The sequence below is a fragment of the Anomaloglossus baeobatrachus genome, chromosome 2 (genome assembly GCF_048569485.1).
Source record: "Anomaloglossus baeobatrachus isolate aAnoBae1 chromosome 2, aAnoBae1.hap1, whole genome shotgun sequence".
Taxonomy (NCBI): Eukaryota; Metazoa; Chordata; class Amphibia; order Anura; family Aromobatidae; genus Anomaloglossus; species Anomaloglossus baeobatrachus.
The window spans coordinates 546,472,988-546,497,448 of NC_134354.1; the positions used below are offsets into that span (position 1 = coordinate 546,472,988).

A 24,461-nucleotide genomic window follows, 5' to 3' on the forward strand; every position below is an offset into this window, starting at 1 on the left:
TAAATACTTTTTTCCCCCCACTATAATAACTTAACCCCTTCATGACCGATGACGTATATGTACGCCATTGGCAGTGTCCCTGTCCTATTAACCAGTTAAATGTTGATGTTAATTACTGACAGAGATATAGTATTTAACATGCAAAGACATGAATCACGTAATTGATTCAGTAAAGAAAATTAAAAAATATATAAAATATTAAAATATAAAAAACACAAGAGTTTACATCACCCCTCTGAGATTATCATTCCTCGTACTACATCAGCTAAAGCAGTGTGTGAGCCCTAGTTCGACATGCCCTCTTTTGAAATTAGCAGGTCACTGTCTAATTGTACATACAGAGCCTGGTGGGGGGCATGGTTAGCTTTCTCAGCTATGCTGCATCGCTAAATCTAAAAAATCTGATTGTGTCACAACCACTGTAGCCAGAAAACTAAGTGATACACAGTTGGATTTAGAAAAAAACCTGCTGACAGATTCCCTTTAAGCTCACATCTAGATATGAAAACTTACAGGTTCTTACATTGACCATTCACTTTCTGCTTAATATATTTTACCCTCATTGACAGGTGCCATTATATTTACATTACGACTGTTGTGTGGATTTGTAGGACATTTTCACATTCTGACTTGCCCTGTTTTCAAAAATAGTTTTTGACTTAAAGGCAACCAGTGCATTAATTCATACACAATCCATGGGCAACATGAATCAGAACCTGTCTGCACAACTGCAGTAATACATGTTTTTCTCTGAGAGAATATAGATTGAAGAGCCAGGGATCATTGTGATAGACATGACTAGTTGAGTACCGCTCCCGGACCAGCTTCTCTCTGCACTGCTCTAGCTGATTGACAGGTATCTTGTATGTCTATTCATAGTCAGAGAGCCGTCAACGAATTGGGGCAATGCAGCGAGAAGCCAGCCGGGCCGATGCTGGCTAGTGTCAACTCTCAGTATCATCCCAAGTCATCTCTTCAATCAGCAGGAGCCAAAACTGTTTGCTCCTCCGTGCTGCTGTAAGTCAGCTTTGCTTCTGCACCATTGGAAAAATGCAGGTGATCAGAAACTATCTGGATCCAGCAACCCGGTCATCTTCAGAGGAGCGTATGCCAGCTCATTAGCAAACAGATTACAAGCACATTCTCCCTGTCCAGAAAAATGACTACCTCTTACAGACTGCAGAGGTGACCAGTAATCTTGGAATTGAGCTGTAAGCTACAAATACATATTTTTTTATCAGCATTATGCAATTTTACACAACCCCATTAATCACATTGTTATATCACTACCTAGAATGTTTTCTAAAGTAAGAAAATATTGTTTACCTGTATTCCTTTCTGTCCATAAAATCCAATGCCTTTACTACCCTTCATAAAAAGACAAAAAATGTTAAGGTACTATAAAAAAAGAGCAATTGCTTAACAATTTGTTAAATCCCTAAACTATGTTTATTTAGCATATAAAATATCTTATCTTTTATGTTACCCATATAGATCACATGAAGTTAAAACAAAAAAAATAATAAAATCTGAAAGTAACACCACTTTATAATAATGCTCTTTTAATTAAATTTGTATCAACAATTTTAAACTGGTATTCCCATACTTCAAAAGTCATTTTCAATGAGGCTTAGGAGGGATAATATTATAAAAAGCTTTATTCACCTTCCAAGCAGGTGCTGGTCTCCTACATTATCTTCTTTGTCTCATGCCAGTCTTATGGCATCAAAAACAATAAGTACAGAGGTAGCAAACATGCCTAGACTCTGGAGCCTACGGTCCCTAAAAGTCCTTTTGGCCTAAATTAAAGGTGTTGTCCACTACTAGGACAACTGATTCCACATGTCTCCACCAGGTAAAATAAAAAAGCCTATACTCACCTCCCATGCCGGTGCTGTCCCAGCAGTGCTGAGACTTGCGTTCCTGGGGCTGACATGATATTGTGAAATTACGCGAACCCCGAGTCTAATCACTGGTGGCTTTCCTCTCCCTGACACAGGACAAATCAACAGGAAGTGAGCGGCTTCAGCAGAGCTGACTTACTGTTGCTTAAATTGTTTGGTCAGAAGGCAGAGAGCCAGAAGCCGGCACTAATTGGACGAGGGGCTCGCGTGATGTTGCAACGTCATGTTAGCCCCGGGAACACGAGCTGTGGCACCGGAATTGCGCTGGTATGGGAGATGAGTATAGGGTTTTCTATTTCACCTAGGGGAAAGAGGGAAAGAGGAAGGGTTGACCTAGTAGTGGACAACCTCTTTAAGGCTATGTTCGCACGTAAATGCTGAGATTTCTGCAGCGATTTGACAGCACAAGTGCGCTTCAAATCGCTGCAGAAACACTGCGTAATGGATGCAGTGTTTCAGCAGAATAAATGGCGATTTCATGCGCTCTGGATGCTGCCCCCACCATAGACAGAGTGGGAGCAGCATCCAAAGCGTACAAATTAATTGACATACTGATTTTTGTACACACGGATTTGGGTCAAAATTTTGGCATCCAAATCGCTACATTCAAAAAAAGCAACGTGCACACGTCTCATGCACAATCTACATAGATTGTGCAGGGGACGCAGGACGCATGCATTTACGCTGCAGTGCTATACGCAGCGTAAATGCATGCAATTACGCAACGTGCGCTCAAGCCCTAAAAGACAAATGCTATTAAAGACTTGCAATAATTAGGGCACCCTGTGGAGCTTTTGCATTTGGGCCCATGTGCTTCAAGTTACGCCACTGTCAACATCCAAAGGGAGGGACAAATGATGTCTTTACCAATCAGCACCCACTGTTCAGCTGCAGCGTTCACATTCCATCCACACTAGCTTCTTCAGCTCAGATGGAATTTGAAGTCTGCAGTCAATCAGAAGCCCCTGCAGCAGTCATGTGACATCCCCTCCTGATGTGGATGCCCCAATTCTGACAAGAGAAAGTAGCATGTATGTTGGTTCACTTGTCTAGCTGGTCAGTAAAGGAAATTATTTTTTTTACCCTCACCTTTTTAATTAAAGGAAAGCTCCTTTAATATGCCATATAAGCTACCTGTTGCTTGACTCAGTAGTAAGTAAACATATTTAATTACAACAATGTATTTAATATAGAATGAAACAATAAAAGAATCCACAACATTTTGTTGTCAACATCATGCTGAATTTTTGAGTTATAAAGTTTACAAAGAAGCTATAAATGTTATATATGTTCATTATATTTCTACCATAGCAACAATTTAAATTGAGTGTTTATATTAAAATGTTATGTAATTTGTGCCTTTATAAAACTTACGGGTGGTCCTGGTGCTCCTGGAGGTCCCGCAGGTCCCTGTAGAGAAATCACATAATATGTTATAATGAACGGCAAATCATCAGTAGATTCATTGCAATCTACAAGTCTGCAATATTTTACTACTACATTCAGTGTCATCAGTCAATTGTAACATTCGTGAATTAATTTACTAGGTGCTTCACATATACCTCAGCATCCTGTAGATGCTTCTTCGTAAGATTTTATCACAATGATTATTATATTTGGATTAGTGTCGTTTTTTATTGGTGTACTAATGTTGTACTAAGGCTGCTTTCACAGCAGCGTTTTTTTAGCTGGTCGGCAAACAAACGCAAACCGCATATGTCCGGATCCTTTACAAATGCGTTGTCATTTCAATGCATTTGCAATGGAATCGCGGCAAGATGCGGTCACTTGCGGTTGCGTGCGGCATACACTGGATCCGGCGAGATGCAGTATTTTATCTTTTTTCAAAAACGCTACTTGTGGCGTTTTTGACCTCCAACAAAATACTGCATCTCACCATATCATTCATATTGCGGCGATACCTGTATTGATTTTCAATGAGCCGGGTCCTGCTCTAGCGGAAGTCACTGCATTCTGGTAGGCAGGATCCTGTTTTCAGTACTGAGCATGCTCAGAAAGTAGTTCCTCCCCCGTGCTTTCTAGTGGAGCTGCATCAGTTGAAGAAATAAGACAGAAGAAAGAAGACCAGGATCGTGGAGGGGTGAGAGAGATTAATAAAGATGGAGTCTGTAAGAGTGTCTGTGTATTTATTTCTAATAAAATATTTTTTCTCTGTGTGGTGTCTTTTTTTAACCCTTTATTGGAGATTCTTAATGGCCAGGTCAAACTTGGCCTGACATTAAGAATCTCGGGCTTTATATCAGCTGGTAAAATAAAGATGTTATTAACCCCTTATTACCCAGCGTGCCACCCGGCACCAGGGCCGCTAGAAGAGTTGGATACAGTGCCAGAAGATGGCGCTTCTATGAAAGCGCCATTTTCTGGAGTGGCTGTGGACTGCAATTCACAGCAGGGGAGCCCAGAAAGCTTGGGCTACCCTGCGCTGCGGATTCCAATCCCCAGCTACCTAGTTGTACCTGGCTGGACACAAAAATTGGGCAAAGCCCATGTTTTTTTTTTTAATTATTTCATGAAATTCCTGGCAGCGTTGAGAAACACGTGATGGTGTCTCCGCGGCTTTCTTATTTGCATATTTCTCTACTAGCCTGCAACAGAGAAAACTGTGATGTCATAACTGCTGCACCCAGTAAACTCACTGATTGCTGGAATCATGGTCTCTGTCCTTACCTCATGTCGTTGTCATATTACAGAGCAAAAACTTACAGGTTCCCACACATGGGAGAAGTTAGGTAAAATTGAACAAAAAACATATTTTTTGAACAGTTAGATTTCTTTTTATTTAATCAATGTATTGGTTAACCTTTTTAAGTGACATTTTTTTGTGCCAATGCAAGTTTTGTATAGATTCAGATTTTCATTCATATTGCATCTTCAATTTAGTAATCTCTATAAAATTATTGATGAAAATGAGTTGCTTTAAAGGGAACCAACCATCAGGGTTTTCATATATAAAGAAAAGCCAGTGCTATACTAGGATGCAGAATCAAAGCATACATTTTGTTCACAGATTGTATGTTTTATTTCAAAAATATGTGCAAGAAAAGTTCCAGCAATGCACTGGTATTTGATTGACAGGTGCAACAGGGACAGGAATATTTGGGTCGGATCTTGCTATTTATTCCCACCCCTGTCTGTCTGCCTGCGCCAGAATTAATGTCTATGATGGTAACAGGGGGAGAAAGGCCAGGCAGCAGACAGGGGTGGGAATAGATAGCAAGAACCAACCCATATATTCCCTTCCTGTTGCACCTGTCACTCAAAAAGCAGAGCATTGCTGGAACTTTACTTAAATTAAACATTCAATCTTTGAACAAAATGTATGGTTAGATTCAGCGTCCTAGTATCAGTATAGCACTGGCTTTACTTTATATATGAAATTCTGCTGGTTGGTTCCCTTTAACCATAATGAACTTGTTAATAAAAAGTCTACATAAAAACTGAAGTCCTTTTGCTTACTGTCCCCGAAAATTTTATTATCATGTTAAAACCTTTTGTTTTTCTTTTTTTTCTCCTGTCCTCCCAAGAGTCATAATGTTTTTGACTTTTTTTTTATCAACATAACCATATAAAAGCTTGTACTTAGTGGAACAAGTTAATGGTTTGAATTACATAGCTCACTTGACTAAAAGAATTGCAAGTGGGGTGGCATAAAATAAATATCCAGCAATCCCACCATTGTTCTTTTGAGTTTTGTATTCACAACATTCATTTTAAAATGACATTGAAGGGAACCTGTCATGTAAAATAATGCTATTAATCTGCAGATATAAGGTTATTCTGCAGGTTAATAGAGTTGTCTAATGCTGAGCTGGGGTTTCAGTCAGTGCTTGGGGTGCAGTTACAGCTACCCCTCTCTATACACTGAACATTTACTGAACCCGCATCGGTGCAACTCCTATGACTGAAAGAGTGAAGCTGCCGAGAAGAATAAAGGTAATTTTCTCCTGGCAGCAGAGCTCTAAGTGGTGACGCTTTGCCTGTCATTTCCACCTCTCCAGCAACCGCCATCCACACAGCAAGCTCCCGCTAGCACAGGCTCTTTCATGTCGTAGCCCTAAGGAGCCCTTATCTTGCATGACTGGAAGTTCCCTGGAGCTGGGCAGGCTTTAGTGCTCTTACCAGGCAAGTTCTCTGTAATTTCTTCTTATTATAGATTCTTTCAGTGATTTACATTGTGGTTTTTGTGAACACCAATTTCTCGTTATCAAAATCACCTGTGTTCTGATCACCAGTGCACCTGTCAAGTGCCACGGAGTGCTGTAGTATATGTCTTTTATTTTTGCTATATTGCCTGATATAACCGCATGTGGATTATATCCTCTACAAACTGCTCCATCTTAGTCATTAGACTATTGTGGTTTTCTGACACCCTCCATTAGTCTGTCTGTTTTTTTGAGCACAGTGTGATATATAGATTCAATTTATTCAGGTTAATAGAGTTCTCTACTGCTGAGCTGGGTTTAAGTCAGTGCTTGGGGTGCAGTTACAGCTACACCTCTCTATACACTGAGCACTTACTGAACCTGCACCAGCGCAACTCCTAGGACTGAAAGAGTGAAGCTGCCGAGAGGAATACAGTTAATTTTCTCCTGGCAGCGGAGCTCTAAGTGGTGGTGCCGCACGGTGTCAGAATGCGATTAACCTGCAGATTAACGCCACATCTGCAGGTTAATAGTGTTATTTTACATAACAGGTTTACTTTAAAACTCCTGTACAGATCAGTACCATTGTACATTTATATGGTTTATTATATTTTACTACTTACAAAAAAATTACAAGAAATATTAGTTTGTGTCAACAGATTCTGAAAGCCATAACTTTGAATAAGGGCTTGTTTTTTTGCTGGACAAACCTTTGTCTTTACTGGTATTATAGTCTGTATGACCTACTGATATCATTTTAACTGTGTTCCTGAGCCTGCTCCATAAATGTCGACTGTACAGTCACTCTATATGGTGGATGACGCCAAGAGTTTAAAAGAAGATGCTTTCCACATACTTTTAGCCGATATACTTTTGGCTGTCTATTTTTTTTCATATATCATAAGAGTAAAATAAGAATATTTCAATCTCACAAAACAATTTTATTGTGGACACACATCTTTCAGTTTTGTATTGGAGTATTTTTATTCTCCCTTTGCATCAAATGCACTTACAGGATATCCAGGTTGACCCGCTGGGCCAATGAATCCCATGATTCCAGGAGAACCTCTGGGACCCTGTAAAAGTCAAAAGATTATAAGAAATTGACCAGTAAAAGAAAACAATAAAAATGAAAATTCTATATAACTCACTGCAATGCCAGTAATTCCAGGTAATCCAGGATCCCCCTAAAAGGAGAAACAGCAAATCACATTAACTAATTATGTATTTATGGCTGCAAATATAGCAGAGCTTAATATATATTTATTTATATTTGATGTCCTGAGATAACTAAGTATGCTTTAGAGTATGTTCACACAATCTATTAATATAGTATGCATATTGTGTTGCCTAAATCTGGCCATAAAACATGAGGTAAAAATCATCAAACTGATCGTACTAATTTTTTTTCTGATATCAGTTTATATCACTTCTGTCAGGATTAGCTTTTAAGGGATCTAATGCCCAAAAATAGAAAGTGATACATAAGGTGGCGATAATACGAGTCCCTATTATACAAGCTGGGAATAGAGCACCTTTTGGGGTACATGGGGCTTAACTGTACCTCAGTACGACTCAAACAAAATGTATCTGTTGAAATTTAAACTAATGACACATTAGGAAAATGGTGGCCGCATAGTCTGGTATAAAAGTAGTCTGGTATAGCATAGTCTGGTATAGAGGTAATTTTTTAAAAAGGTTTTGCTTCTAGTTGATAATATATTACTAAAAGAAACCATACAGCAGCCTTTCGAGCCCATGTGATGCTCTGCAGCCTCACACAGATGGCTCTGCTATGTGCATGTATTTAGCATAAGGTATTACCTTGTAAATATTCCCAATGGCACACAGGTTGGACAACCTGCATTAATGCTGCACTTACCATTATTTTCCTTTTCAAGTCCTCTGGTATATGGTAAGGGTCACCTTTCTCACCCTTGATACCTTGTTCCCCCTGTAATATAATATGTTTATATTTAATATACAGATAAAACTTTACAAAGAAATCAAATCATTGCTTACAAAACCCAAGAGGCAGATATACTAAGGAGTAATGCGGCAGAATTTGGGAGGGACACGCTGTACACAAGATTTGGTAGTAATTTAAACACTTTTTGCGTCTCACTGGACAATTTTGAAAAATGTCTAGAAAAAGAGCAGTCGAGAGTAGAGTCCTAAGATGCACCAGATGCTGCAAAATACTGATCTAAAGCAGGTCAACCAAGCAAAGAGAAAAATGTCTATTATGATGCACCAATGCTATCACATGACTTCACCATTGTGATAAATTTGATTGTTTCCTCTAGGCTCATGCAGTCTCATGCAGTCTTTATTAGAAACAATATAAATACATCTGCCCCAGTTTTTCTTAATGTTGCAGAAAAATGAATTGAGATGATTGAAATGAATAGGTCCTCTGTCCATTTCTCCAGATCTGCCGTAGAGCCCTTCTATTCCACTCATATTACCTGGCATGGGATATGTATGTACAGTGGTTTGCAAAAGCATTCACCCCCATGGCAATTTTTTGTGTTTTGCTACCTTACAACCTGGAATTTCACTGCTGTGCATCAGTTTATGTAAAGAACATGACTACAACTGTGAATATTTGGTTTTCTTTTTAATGTGCATAAAGGCCGCTTTACACGCAACGACATCGCTAACGAGATATCGTTGGGGTCACGGAATTCGTGACGCACATCCGGCCTCGTTAGTGACGTTGTTGCAAGTGACACCAACGAGCGACCGCTAACAATCAGAAATACTCACCAAATCGTTGATCATTGACATATCGTTCCTTTCCCAAATATCGTTGCTCATTTTGGACGCAGGTTGTTCGTCGTTCCTGAGGCAGCACACATCGCTTCGTGTGACACCCCGGGAACGACGAAGAACAGCGTTCCTGCGTCCTCCGGCAATGAGGCGGGAATGACGTGAATGCAGCTGCTCTCCGCCCCTCCGCTGATTGACGTCGCTGTGACGTTGCACGAACCGCCCCCTTAAAAAAGAGGTTGTTCGCCGCCCACAGCGACATTGCTAGGAAGGTAAGTATGTACCAGCGATATTGTTCACCACGGGCAGCGATGTGCCCGTGACGCACAAACGACGGGGGTGGGTGCGATCGCTAGCGATGTCGCAGCGTGTAAAGCAGCCTTAACTATTCACTTCCCCTAAAGTCAGTACTTTGTAAAGCCTTCTTTTGCAGCAATTACATCTGCAAGGCACTTTGGCTAAATCTCTATGAGCTTTTCACTTTTTTCCACCTAGGATTTTTGCCCATTCCTCAAGGAAAAACTGCTCCAACACCTGCAAGTTAGAATGGTTTCCTCTGATGAGCACCAAGTTTCCAGTCTGACCACAGATTCTCAATTGGATTAAGGTCTGGGCAGACCCGGCCACTTCAAAACATTTATATGTTTACCTACAAACCACTTGAGTGTTGCTGTATGCAGTACACTGAGTGCTGCAGTATGCTTTGAGTAATTGTCTTGATGAAAGGTGAACCTCCCTCCCAGTCTCAAATTATTGACAGATTGAAAAAGGTTTTTGCTCAAGAATATCGGTGTATTTTACACCATTCATCTTCCCTTGACTCGGACCATTTTCGCTAGCTCATCTGCCGAAAAACATCCACAGCATGATGCTGTCACCACCATGTTTCACTGTGGGGATGGTATTCTTGAGCTGTGTTGGTGTTTACCTTGATGGCCAAAAAGTTCAATTTTGAATTTTGGTATTATCTGACCACAACACCTTCCTCTATACATTTGGGGAGTCTCCCACATGTCTTATGGCAAACGCAAAACGAGCCTTTCAATTTTTGGCTATAAGTAAAGGTTATTTTCTAGGCACTATTCCATGAAGACCAGATTTGTGGAGTGTATGGCTTATTCTGGTTATATGGACAGATACACCAGTCCCTGCTTGGGAACTCTGTAGCATCTTCAGGGTTAACTTTTGTCTTTGTGCTGCCTCTCTGATTAATGCCTTCCTTGCCTAGGCTGAGCGTTTTGGGTGGTGGCCCTCTCTTGGCAGATTTGTTGTGGTAACTGGCTCTTTCAATTTGATGATAATGGATTTGATGGTGCTCAGGGGATCATCAGAGATTGGGATTTTTTAGAACCCAACCCTAATTTGTACTTCTCAACAATTTTTTCACTGACTTGTTTGGAGATCTCCTTGGTCTTCATGGTGTTGTTTGGTTAGTGGTGGCTCTTGCTTAATGGTGTTGCAGCCTCTGTGGCCCTTCAGAAAAAGTAAGTATATACTGACAGCCTGGGACACTTAGGCTGTCTTTAAACCCCTGCTTTATGCATCACCCCTTCAGGCACTGCATTCGGCATAACACAGTGTATAGCATCAATTTTAAGCAGATTGCTCTTTTTATGGAAAATTAGGCCATGTGATATGCCATATGTGAAATGTTTGGTCTTCAATTCGCTGTATAATGGAAGACAGGTGGCCAACATGCATGTGACTCTGCACATTGTTGTTTATGGGAGTAAGGAAATGGGCAGCAGTTTTTAAAACATTCATACAAAAATCTATATGCACCTTGGTTGCTTTTCTCTTAAAACAAATGGGTCCCCACCTATCAGTCACTTATCGCATGTTCTAATGATATGCTAAAAATGCCCCAGATGGGATTACCAATTTTTATTGTGGCCCTTGGGAGTTGTACAGTCTAGCAATATGATACAGTATACTCACCAGTATTTTTTCCAGGCTTGCTGTAAAGGGTAACTATTGTTTGCATTTCACAGTGGTCAAATATTATTTTTTTTCTATTTTGCATACAGAGCACTAATCTGGTGCAATGTTTGCATACAGGAAAATTAAGGACAAAATTATCATTTCAATGTTCTTTTTGTAACCTAATGTATTTAGTTTAACTAGACAAATGTATGACAGAGAATAATTCCCCACTCTTCTGTGTACAAGTGCATCTCAATAAATTAGAATATCATAAAAAAGTTAAGTTATTTCACTAATTCAATACAAAAAGTGAAACTCATATTTTATATAGAGTCATTACAGAGTGATCTATTTTAAGTGTTTATTTCTGTTAATGTTGATGATTATGGCTTACAGCCAATGAAAATCCAAAAGTAATTATCTCAGAAAATTAGATTATATAAGACCAGCTGAAAAAAAATGATTTTAAACTCAGAAATATTGGCGCCTGCTGAAAAGTCTGTACAGTAAATGCACTTAATACTTGGTCGTGGCTCCTTTTCCATGAATTACTGCATCAATGTGGCGTGGCATGGAGGCAATCAGCCTGTGACACTGCTGAGGTGTTATGGAAGCCCAGGTTGCTTTAATAGCAGCCATCAGCTCATCTGCATTGTTGGGTCTGGTGTCTCTCATCTTCCTCTTGACAATACCCCATAGATTCTCTATGGGGTTTAGGTCAAGCTAATTTGCTGGCCAATGAAGCACAGTGATACTGTGGTAATAACCAAGTATTGGTACTTTAAGCAGTGTGGACAGGTGACAAATCCTGCTGGAAAATGAAATTTCCATCTCCAAAAAGCTTGTCGGCAGAAGGAAGCAAAAAGTGCTCTAAAATTTTCTGGTAGATGGCTGCACTGACTATGGTCTTGATAAAACACTGTGGACCTACACCAGCAGATGACATGGCTCCCCAAACCATCACTGATTGTGGAAAATTCACACTAGACCCCAAGCAGCTTGGATTGTGGCCTTTCCACTCTTCCTCCAGACTCTGGGACCTTGATTTCCAAATAAAATGCAAATTTACTTTCATCTCAAAACAACACCACTGAGCAACAGTCCAGTTCTTTTTCTACTTGGCCCAGGTAAGATGCTTTTTTCGTTGTCTATTGCTCATGAGTGGCTTGACACAAGGAATGCGACAGTTGTAGCCCATGTCCTGGATACGTCTGTGTGTGGTGGCTCTCGAAGCACTGACTCCAGCAGCTGTCCACTCCTTGTGAATCTCCCCCAAAATTTTTGAATGGTATTTTCATAACAAGCCTATCAAGGGTGCGGTTATCCCGGTTGCTTGTTAACCATTTCTACCACACTTTTTCCTACCACTCAACCTTCCATTAATATGCTTGGATACAACACTCTGTGAACAGCTAGCTTCTCTAGCAATGACCTTGTGTGGCTTATCTTCCTTGTGGAGTGTGTCAATGATTGTTTTCTGGACATCTGTCAGCAGTCTTCCCCATAATTGTGTAGCCTAAATAACCAGACTAAAGGTCCAGTCACACTAAACAACTTACCAGCGATCCCAACAACGATAGGGATCGCTGGTAAGTTGCTAGGAGGTTGCTGGTGAGATGTCACAATGCGACGCTCCAGCAACCTGACCTGGCAGGGATCGCTGGAGCGTCGCTACACAAGTGGCTGGTGAGCTCACCAGCAACCAGTGACCAGCCCCCAGCGCCGCGTGGAAGATGCTGCTAACCAACCCGATATTTACCTTGGTTACCAGCGCACGCAGCTACACGTGCAGAGAGCAGGGAGCAGCGCACACTGAGCGCTGGCTCCCTGCTCTCCTAGTTACAGCACACATCGGGTTAATTACCCGATGTGTGCTGCAGCTAAATGTGCACAGAGCAGGGAGCAGCGCACACCGGGTGCAGCTGCACAGGGTACATATATAGGGTATAGAGTACAGGGTGCAGCTGCACAGGGTACATATATAGGGTATAGAGTACAGGGTGCAGCTGCACAGAGCAGGGAGCAGCGCACACCGCTTAGCGCTGGCTCCTTGCTCTCCTAGTTACAGCACACATCGGGTTAATTACCCGATGTGTACTGCAGCTACATGTGCACAGAGCAGGGAGCAGCGCACACCACTTAGCGCTGGCTCCCTGCTCTCCTAGCTACAGCATACATCGGGTTAATTAACCAGATGTGTCCTGCAGCTACATGTGCACAGAGCAGGAGCCGGCACTGACAGTGAGAGCGGCGGAGGCTGGTAACAAAGGTAAATATCGGGTAACCAAGGACAGGGCTTCTTGGTTACCCGATGTTTACTGTGGTTACCAGTGTCCGCAGAAGCCGGCTCCTGCTGCCTGCACATTTAGTTGTTGCTCTGTCGCTGTCACACACAGCGATGTGTGCTTCACAGCGGGACAGCAACAACTAAAAAATGGCCCAGGACATTCAGCAACAACCAACGACCTCACAGCAGGGGCCAGGTTGTTGCTGGATGTCACACACAGCAACATCGCTGCTATGTCACAAAAGTTGTTCGTTAGCAGCGATGTTGCTAGTGTGACGGGGCCTTAAGGGACCATTTTAAATGCTTAGGAAGCCTTTGCAGGTGTTTTCTAATTTTCTGAGATAATGAGTTTGGGTTTTCATTGGCTGTAAGCCATAATCATCAACATTAACAGAAATAAACAGTTGAAATAGATCACTCTGTTTGTATTGTATTACTGAAAAAATTAACTTTTTTTGATTTTCTAACTTTTTGATGATATTCTAATTTATTAAGATGCACTTGTATATCACCAATTACAGTACATGTACTTTGACTCACCAACCTGTGTACAGTTTTTTTGTGTAGGTTTAAATACAGACAGAAGAGGAGATAGGGGGTCAAAAATTTGTGAAAGGAAGGAATTTGTTGAACTTGATAAAACATATAGTTTGTGATATTATATGGATTGGTCTAATTTTTTTATGCCAGGGTACTAATTGGTGCGGTTATGTAGAAGCAAGGGTTTAAAAAAACCTTTTTTTTATTTCCTGTTAATGCTTTTATTATTACCAGCATTTATGTGTATGCACTTATTAATATGTAATCTCATGGGTTGCACAAGAAATGAATGCGGTTGGGAGGAGTAATCAGTGTAATCAGGAAGATGGGGCTGCCACAATATCATAGTGCTTTCTAGCACGGTCTGCTCAAACAACCACATATTTACATTCTTGCTGAATGAAGCATAGCCAGATATTTTATTAATATAACCATTTGATTGTCTAATGCACCTTACTAAGTGTTGTTCTTTCTCTGAACGCAGTTCTCATAAAGGCATGGAGAATTGTTACGAGCTCCTATAGTACTTACAGGATAGCCTGAAGAACCACTTGGACCTATTGGCCCACGCTCGCCAGCATCTCCCTTTGTTCCATTGCAACCATCCAGTCCTGGATGTCCCCTGGAACCACCTTGTCCTACATGACCCTGTGAACATCATAATTGAAAACATTATTGCACCTACAAAACTTCATACTAAGGTCACTTATTTCAAGCATTGTGTTAAAAAGAATATGTCACCAGGTTCCATATTCATAAGCTCGCCCCCATCATTGATTTGCAGATTTATGCCTATGAACAGTGTTCACAGAAAGCTGCCAATCAGTGATGTTTATACAGAGCTCAGAATTTAGAGAACTGCTAAATTTGCAATAGATGAAATCAAAATGACAGCAAGCAGGCCAGTCAGTAAGTGATACATCGCTGGAATCTGTGCACCTACATCATGCTGCTCTCGGATGAGGTAGTGAAACTTGTGATGACAGATTCTCTTTAAACATCATTTCAATAAAAAGAATAACAAAGCACTGCATGCTATTTATAAGAAAACTATAATGTTATCATACGTACAGGTATGCCATTCGCCCCTGGAAATCCTGTGACACCACTTTGACCCTAAAAGAGAAAAAAAAGAAAGAATACTTTTAACCAAAACTTTTTTTTGATCAGTTACCAAAACCACATAGATGTGGATGCCATGAATGGGAAATTATCACCAAAATTAATGTTTATAATATCTGTTCATGTTTTAATTTTTGTGTGAAAATCAGTCATTTTATTTAAAATAGAAAATTAGTCATTTTATTTAAAATATATTATGTATTATTCTTTGTTACTTACAGAGGTGGTTCCTAGTAAGATATTGAAGCCCTATCTCACATAGGTGATCAACATTAAATACTGGATCGTTGGAGGTCCGACACCCGGCACCCACACTGAACAGATGGTGTCAGCTCTGGTGGATGTACACAGTGTTCAGATAAGAACATCACAGCTTTATCTTCTGTTTGTAGCCGCTGCTGAGCGCTGCAGATGAGTTCCACATTCATGTGAATAGAAGCTGATCTGCAGTAGTGGCAGGACCCACTAAACAGTTGATGGAACGGTGCCAGCATGGAAGGTAAATTTAAGTTTTTTATTTTAATGGGGAAAACATGGGGAATGAGAAGGGGTTGTTCTAGTAGTGCTCAAACCCTTTAAATCCACAACTGTATACTGTACATTTGGAAGCTAGCAGAACTGAAAACAGTTGATCAGAGGGGATTCGGGGGTTGTACTCCCATCAATCTGAAAGTGAAACACTCCTGTAATGGAAGTGTCATACCCTTCTTTAACATCATAGAGGAATTCTTTACAATTAAATCAACAGTCACTTTGATCCAGTTCACAAGAAATCATATTTGGGTAACAGATGTTATTCCAAAACTAGATCATGTATTTCAACATGCTCCATTTTACCTTATCTCCAAGTGGGCCAGTGATCCCTGGATGACCTCTTTCACCTTTGTCTCCTTTACGACCTGGTAATCCTTCTATTCCAATAAGTCCTGGTGGCCCTGAGACACCTTGACCACCAAGTAATCCTGGTTGCCCCTGCATAAGAATGAAGCAAAAAGTATATTTATAACACAAAGAGACACATGTTGTCTAAAATGGCTTTATTCTAGTATGAGTATATAAACAAACATTCTAGACCAAAAGATCAAAGTAATATGAAAAAATAAAACAGAAAATAAGGCCTCTTTCACACATCATTTTTTTGCCATCAGTCATAATCTGTTTACTCGATGGATCGACGGATCCGTCGCAGATTGTGGCAAAACTGATGAGACAGATCTGTTTTTCGATGGATCCGACTAGCTGGGGGCTAAATAATAATTGGAGCATGCCCAGTTTAAAAAAAACGGAATTCGTCGCCGGATTCTGTCAATTGATGGATTACGACAGATCCTGCGCCCATAGGTTTCCATGCTACGAAACGACGGATGGCAACGGATCCGTCACCGTCAGTTTTTTCGACGTACACAAAAAACATTACTTTGGCCGTCGTCTCTGTTGGCCAGGCAAACAATTTTCGACGGATCTGTCGAACGATGGATGAAACGTGAGGCCATCCGTCGCAATCCGTCGCTAATACAAGTCAATGAGAAAAAAACGGATCCAACGGCATCAGTCGCTGGATCCGTTTTTTTAAATCTTCGACGGATTGTGACTGATGGCACAAAACTGATGTGTGAAAGGGGCCTAAGACAAAGAGCAATAAAATAACTAGACACACCTTTTTTTTAACAAAATAATACAATTTAGCTTCAATGAGAAGTATTGTGTTCCTAATTCATGCAGGTATTTTATAAGAAAAGGAAGCTTATACTTCTGAAACTCAGGACACTCAAATACCCAGGTAAGATGTCTAGTTTTTTTTTTTTAACTTATTCAAGAGACACAAAACAGAAATATTTTCAAATTTTAATTAAAAGCAAGATAATTCCTTTAGGTTTCTGATTTAATAATGACCAGAAAAAAACTCTAAAATGTCACGTTTATTAAATTCATTAAAATATTATATATTAATCTAAAAACACTGGAATCATACCCAATTGTTCAAGTCACTAACAAAGTCGTGATGTGTGATTATTTTGTGAGGTCCTCAAATAGGGCAGTGGGCAAGGGGCGTGCACCACCTGTTATAATTGAGTTTATAGGTTTCTGACAAGTGGTACTGGATGCCTTGCTCGTTGTCTAAACTGAGTCTGTTGACATCAAATTTGTGAGAAACGGGAGAACATTTTCACATATTCCAAACTTTGGGAATTATCCTGAGATATCATCTTTCCGGAAACCAATTGAAAATGATATCAAAGATATTTGTAGATAGAAGCAAAATGATTTGTGCTGTCCTGGTCCAGCCATTCAAAATTACTAGCCAAAGATGCTAGCCACGGAAATGAAGACCGCCCTGATCTAGTGGCCACGGAGGACTGGATTGCATACTGCAACAGGGCAGCACAAAATCGTTTGCTCAATACTAGATATTTTAGAAACTCTTTCATTTTAACTTCCTATCCAGTCATTATCTGGCTACCTAAACTCCCAATGTTGTCCTCCCAACTACTTAGCAGCATACTAATTAATTTAAACCAATTACTAATCCACCCTTTATTTGTTAAAGACTTTTTACCCATAATTCTAAAGAATGTTTAAATAAAGTAGAACCTATCTGTAAAGAATGGGACAGGACTGTTGCCAGTCCAGCAGGAGAAGACAACTATGTGTAAATTTTCATCCCTATAACTTCAGATTTTAGCTCAATCAGAACTTTGTCCATTGTGTTCTTCACTAGGACATTTGCACTTATTGCTATGTTGATGGTGCTTCCCACTGTTTGTACTAGTGGTGGTTACCGTGATGTCTTCTCATCTAAATTATTACTGATACCACTAAGAATCAGTATTAACTCTGAATCCACCTTTTATGTATATTTATACATTTCTCTTTATCTCCTCCTGCTGTATCTGTCGCTCCCCTTGTGTGTCTCTCCTGTTTTTAAACCTTTTGTATATTTTAATGTTAATAAACATATAATTGTACTATCAATGTGGACATATAACATCCTTTTTTGGTTTTCCATTGTTGTTCAGGAATTTATAGCTATTATTTTGCTGCATTGACTTATGTGTTATGACTCATTTTGAGCATCCTACTTTGGCTGCAATCTAGGATCCTATATGGAAAGAAGAGAAACTAGCAGTGGCGTAACTACCGCGGTCGCAGCAGTCGCGGTCGCGACCGGGCCCGGGAGGTTAGGGCCCGGCGGCCGCCAGGCAGATCAGCAGCCAGCTCTTGTCAGTGTACATGGAGCTGCGCTGATCTGTCACAGACCTCGCGGCCGCTATTTGACCCGCTGCCGCCGACGACACCGGGCCCCCCTGCCTGATGTCAGCGGCGGCACCGGGGCCCCCTGCCTGGTGACAGCGGCTGCAGTGTCTCCCCCGTCACCGCGCACAGTAATGATGAAGCATAGCGCGGCCGGTGCCGCTCTATGCATCACCATTCTCCCCCTGTGCGATGACGTCACTCCCGAGCGACTGCTGTGCTGAGTGCACAGAGTGCAGGACGGGAGGACGCCGACCGCAGCACCGGGAGTACGAGCAGCGGGGAAGACAACAGCGGTGGAAGGAAGAGAGAAGGTGAGTACTTGTTTTTTTTTTTAGTATAAGTAAACGGTGGCCAGAGGCTTGGGAAGGCAGTTCTGGGGAAGCTGCATTATTGTATATGGAAGCCTGGAGAGGCTGCTTTATACATGGAGGTCTGAGGAGGCTGCATTATATGTGGAGGTCTGGGGTAGCTGCATTATTATACATGGAGTCCTGGAGAGGCTGCTTTATACATGGAGGTCTGAGGAAGCTGCATTATATATGGAGGCCTGGAGAGGCTGCTTTATACATGGAGGTCTGAGGAGGCTGCATTATATATGGAGGCCTGGAGAGGCTGCTTTATACATGGAGGCCTGTAGAGGCTGCTTTATACATGGAGGTCTGGGGAGGCTGCATTATATATGGAGGTCTGGGGTGGCTGCATTATTATACATGGAGGCCTGGAGAGTCTGCTTTATACATGGAGGTCTGGGGAAGCTGCATTATTATACATGGAGGCCTGGAGATACTGCATTATACATGGAGGCCTAGAGATACTGCATTATACATGGAGGCCTGAGGAGGCTGGGTGCATTGTTATACATGGAGGCCTGGAGAGGCTGGCTGCTATATTATACATGGAGGCCTGAGGAGGCTGGGTGCATTGTTATACATGGAGGTGGTCTGAAGAGACTGGGTGCTATATTATACATGGAGGCCTGAGGAGGCTGGGTGCATTGTTATACATGGAGGCCTGGAGAAGCTGGCTGCTACATTATACATGGAGGCCTGAGGAGGCTGGCTGTATTATTATACATGGAGGCCTGGAGAGGCTGGCTGCATTATTATATATGGAGGTCTGGGGGGGCTGCATAATACAAAATGAAGGACACCTTATACATGGAATATAGGGGTGCCTTATGCATGGAGGAGTATGGGGCTGCATAATGCAATATAAAGTTTTATGGGGTTGCGTTATAATACATATAGGACTATGGGGGCTACATTATAATATATGGAGGACTATGGAGGCTACCTTATACATGGACTATGGGGGTGCATTATAAAACATTGGGGACTATGTGGTGCAGTATAATATATGGAGAACTATGGGGTGAATTATAATATATGGAGAACTATGAGAAATTCATTATAATAATTGGAGGGCTACTTTATACAAGGAGGACTATAGGGCTGCATTATAATATATGGAGGCCTATGTGGTGCAGTATAATACATGGAGAACTATGGGGTGAAATATAATACATAGAGAACTATGAGAAATTCAAGATAATAATTGAAGGGCTACTTTATACATGGAGGATTATGGGGGTGCATTATAATATATGGAGGACTATGTGGTGCAGTATTATATATTGAGTACTATGGGGTGAATTATAATGCATGGAGAACTATGGGAAATGCATTATAATACATGGAGGACTATGGAAGTGTATTCTAATATATGAAGGGTTATGTGGGACCCTTTATACTATTTGGAAGGCGATGTGGGTGCCATTATTGTATTTGGAGAACTATATACAAGGGGGGACAAAGATACAAGCAGGGGATGGGAACGTTTTGTGCTGAGGGAAAAAGGCTCTTTTCCCTCAGCACCCAGCTTTCCCATGCTCTGCTATACATCTTCTCTCAGCACCCAGCTTTCCCATGCTCTGCTATACATAATGTCTGAGCGCCCAGCTTTCCCATGCTCTGATATGGGAAAGCTGGGTGCTGAGGGAAAGATGTATAGCAGAGCATGGGGAAGCAGTGTGCCGAGGACAAGATGGATATCAGAAAATAGGAAAGATGGGTGCTGATAGAGGGATTTCAGATCATGGGAAATCTGGGTGCTGTGGGTAAGAGCCAAGTGTCAGCATCAATATCCTGTACCCCGAGTGTCAGTGTCATTATCCTGTACCCTAAATGTCGATGTACGTGGAGGGGGGGCCCAGGTCTGAACTTTGCACTGGGGCCCATCAAACTCTAGTTACGCCCCTGGAAACTAGTAACCGGGGCTAAAAGGAAACAACTTTTCTTTTACAAAATTTGGCCTTCTTTGTTAAAATATGAGACCTCCAGCTCAGTCATTAGGCAGATGAACCCATCAGTCTCTATTTCTAGATATGTTTCACTCCAGATGCTACTCTGCTCAGCCGATTCTAGAAAATATCAAGTTTAGGCTGATTTTTCTGAAACAGTCCATCTCCTCTCCCTTACTTCAGAGATCACTAAACTACCCTATTTTTTAACAGTCTCCCCCCTCCTTTCCTCATGTTTAATCAGTGTTTTTTTAACTCGTTTCCAAGATTACCTGTATAGGTTTGTCAAAAAGAGGATTTTACAAATATCACCGACTATTATGGTGGCATCAGGAATGGAACTGTGCTGACTACAGATTCTGGCACTCCTGCTGATAACTTCTCTGATATCACAAAATTTGTTAAAGAAAAAACCCGTACCTACACACAGCAAAAAATTCAATAATAGCCATAAGGTGCAAATCAATAATAGCCATGCGTGTGGGGGTTACAAAAGGAGCAATAAAACCATTCGGGATTAATCATTAAACCAAAAAAAGAGAAAGCCGGACAAAAAGGTAAAAAAATGATATCTGATCAGCGCAGGTAGACTCGGGCGGCGACTTACAGATTGGTAGTTCATAGGCAGGCTAGCAAGAGTTAATCTCTGCTGGGCTGCTTGTTAGTCTCCTTTGATCACATGCTATAGGGCAGGGGTGGGGAACCTCCGGCCCGCGGGCCGTATGCGGCCCGCGATGACATTTAATGCGGCCCCCGGGCACATTCCAGGCTACCCCAGTGCTCGAGCGGCACTTGCGCTTTTGCCAGCCGCCGGCTCTTTAAAATCCCAGTGCGTTATGGGTAGATACTAGAATGTATGGGCTATTTACAGATCCTGATTGCAGCCCATACTAGAATGTACGGGCTCTTTTCGGGACCTGACTACAGCCCATACATTCTAGACTGAACCCGGGACTGTGCTCGCATGCTGAGTGTTTACCTTGAGGGCGGGGTAAACAGCGCGCTGTGCTCCAGTCATAGCAGAAGAGGTGCAGCAGATGCCTTCCTGCTGTACATGCCTCCCGGACCGGTGCTATGTGACTCCTCCTCCTCCCCTTGTACTGTGAGTATGCAACCCATCGCTGCCCCCCCATCCAGTGCTGTGTACCCCCTAGTACTGTGTGTTGCCCCAAGTGCTGTGTACCCCCCAGTACTGTGTGTAACCGCTCAGTGCTGTGTAATCTGTGCAGCCCCCTAGTGCTGTCAGTGCTGCCACATCGTGCTCTCCCTGCTGCCTCCTAGTGCTGTCACCTAATGCTCTCCATGCTGCCTTTTAGTGCTGTCACTGTCAATGCTCTTTGTGCTGCCACCTAGTGCTCTCTGTGCTGCCACCTAGTGCTCTCTGTGCTGTCACTGTCAGTATTCTTTGTGCTGCCACCTAGTGCTCTTTGTGCTGCCACCTAGTGCTCTCTGTGCTGCCACCTAGTGCTCTCTGTGCTGTCACTGTCAGTGCTCTTTGTGCTGCCACCTAGTGCTCTTTGTGCTGCCACCTAGTGCTCCCTGTGCTGCCACCTAGCACTCCCTGTGCTGCCAACTAGCGCTCTCTGTGCTGCCACCTAGCGCTCTGTGCTGCCGTCTAGTGCTGTCCGTTGTGCCGCCTAGTACTGTCCGTTGTGCCGCCTAGTGCTGTCCGTTATGCCGCCTAGTGCTGTCCGTTGTGCCACCGCCTAGTGCTGTTCGTGCTGCCACCTAGTTCTGTCCGTGCTGCCACCTAGTGCTCTCTGTGCTGCCACCTAGTGCTCTGTGCTGCCGCCTAGCGCTCTCTGTGCTGCCGCCTAGCGCTCTCTGTGCTGCCGCCTAGCGCTCTCTGTGCTGCTGCCTAGCGCTGTCCTTTGTGCCGCCTAGCGCTGTCCTTTGTGCCGCCTAGCGCTGTCCGTTGTGCCGCCTAGCGCTGTCCGTTGTGCCGCCTAGTGCTGTCCGTTGTGCCGCCTAGTGCTTTCCGTTGTGCCGCCTAGTGCTGTTCGTTGTGCCGCCTAGTGCTGTTCGTTGTGCCGCCTAGTGCTGTCCGTTGTGCCGCCTAGTGCTGTCCGTTGTGCCGCCGCCTAGTGCTGTCTGTGCCCGCCACTAGTGCTGTCCATGCTTAGCATCTCCTGTGATGTATACACCCCTCCTGTGATCTATACGCTCCTCCTGTCATGTATACGCCCCAGCCTGTCCTGGGATGTATATGCCTCAATGTTTCCTGTGATGTATATGCCTCAGTGTCTCCTGTGATGTATATGCGCCCCAGTGTCTTCTGTGATGTATATGCCCCAGCTTCTCCTGGGATGTGTATGCCCCCAGCCTCTCCAGACCAAGACAAACCTGGAAAAGCAGTTGTGAGAAACAAAATGATCAATATCACCGAACATCACAGCCGCACCAAAGAGAAGCAGCTCCTGCCACCACAGTAGGGGTGAGTTAATTAATTGTTTGACCAAATATAGATTGGTCGTTTTCAAGTTGATAATTTGGTGCGGCCCCCGAAGGTTGGTAGAAAATTCCAAATGGCCCCCGGCAGTAAAAAGGTTCCCCACCCCTGCTATAGGGGGAACCCGTCACATTCACTCCCCACCTATACAGTGGTATGAAAAAGTGTTTGCCCCCTTCCTGATTTCTTATTGTTTTGCATGTTTGTCACTTGTAAAGGGAACCTGTCACCAGATTTTTCCCTATTAACACTAGAAGTCCCAGAAATTTCTAGCTCTCCATGAAGTCCCGAAAGAGGGTCAAATGACCCTTAGTTAAACTGAATAGAACTAACTAGAAACTAAATGGCTAAACTCAATGGAAAACAACAACCTCCTGTGGTGCGACAGTAATTGCCTTAATTACAGAACAAAAGACGGTGATTATAGGATGTTAGCTAAAATCCTTCAGGTCATTCGACCCGTCTCTGGGTTCTAAAGGTAGAATTGTTAAATGACCCCTCTCTGGGACTTCTAGAGTTAAGCTAAAAGAATCACCTTTTGCAGCTCCTGGGCTGCATTCTATGAAGGTGCACTTTGGCCCTGACTCCCCTTCCAAACCCTAAAAATAACTTTATAAAACTTGGCCCTTAGGTATGCTAATTACCTGTGTTGGCCAGATGGGTGGGCTCATTTTCTGCTCCTTTCCCCCCTCCTGCCGCTAATCGCCGTCCTCCTTTCTTGATTGACAGGATGACACCTCCGTCATCCTCCTCGTCGTATTTTCAAATCTCGTGCCTCTGCAGTTAGTTTGGCTCGCGCAGGCGCAGTTCGCTCTGCCATATCGTGGGCAGAGCAGAAAACATAGCTGCCCTAGCTTGCGCTGGCGAGTTAAATGCGCAGGCGTGAGATTATGGGCGGGTACGAGCATGGCCATAGTCTTAAGCTTTTGGTGATTAAATGAAATCACAATTTGTTACATAATTAAAGTGAACCTGCCAACTGATACATACTGCTTAAACTACAGACAATGGCTGTATGATCTCAGCCAGGTATGCTGGACTCAGAGAAAAACATGCTTAGAAGCTGCCACACAGGAGACTAGTTAAACAGGCGGGTCCTTGGCGAGCTCTCCCAGCCTGCTGCTGTGGATAGACAAGCCTCTCCCTATGTCCGTGTATAGGGTGAGACCTGTCACTCCAGGGACGTTATCGGAGGGAAGCTACCAGGGACCCGCCTGTCCTAATAGTCTCCAGCAAAGTGGAATTAATTCATTGTATGTTTTTCTCTGAAATGCTGCAGTCACCCAGACCTGGCAGAGATCATACAGCCATTGTCTGATACATGCAGCCTGTGGATGTATCAGCTTTCAGGTTCCCATATCAATGTAATTGTTCACTTCTCTGCCAAGTTTGTTCTTAAAAAATTATACAGGTTCCCTTGAAATCAAGTTTTTTATGTTACACTAATAATGTGGATAAAAAAAAATTCCATTGTGAATGTTAATTGGACATGAAAATTTGCAAATGAATGTGATTATAGATGCAAAGTTATACTGAAACATGTATGATTTCATACATTTAAAACTTTGCTTAATTTGAGCTTATATATATAATTTTATATTTTTCTTTCTTCTCGAAGATCATTTAAACTGTGAATTTCAGTGTGATTCTAATCATGTAGTTACAATTTGTTTTTTTAATATTTTTTTAATAACTAACAATTTTATGACACATCTAGAATGAATTTAAGTAATACTATTGCAGTTTA

General features: G+C 42.3%; 1 protein-coding gene across 1 annotated transcript in view; it reads right to left on the reverse strand.

Annotated features, from left to right (window-relative positions):
- COL4A2 (collagen type IV alpha 2 chain) overlaps positions 1-24,461 on the reverse strand; it is a 359,463-nt gene that overhangs the window by 162,724 nt on the left and 172,278 nt on the right. The window contains exons 5-12 of the mRNA XM_075336673.1: positions 15,549-15,683; positions 14,661-14,705; positions 14,121-14,237; positions 7,950-8,021; positions 7,219-7,254; positions 7,081-7,143; positions 3,279-3,314; positions 1,327-1,368 (exon numbers count right to left, since the gene is read on the reverse strand). Coding sequence (XP_075192788.1) covers positions 1,327-1,368; positions 3,279-3,314; positions 7,081-7,143; positions 7,219-7,254; positions 7,950-8,021; positions 14,121-14,237; positions 14,661-14,705; positions 15,549-15,683 — 546 coding nt within the window. The remainder of the gene's footprint in view (positions 1-1,326; positions 1,369-3,278; positions 3,315-7,080; positions 7,144-7,218; positions 7,255-7,949; positions 8,022-14,120; positions 14,238-14,660; positions 14,706-15,548; positions 15,684-24,461) is intronic.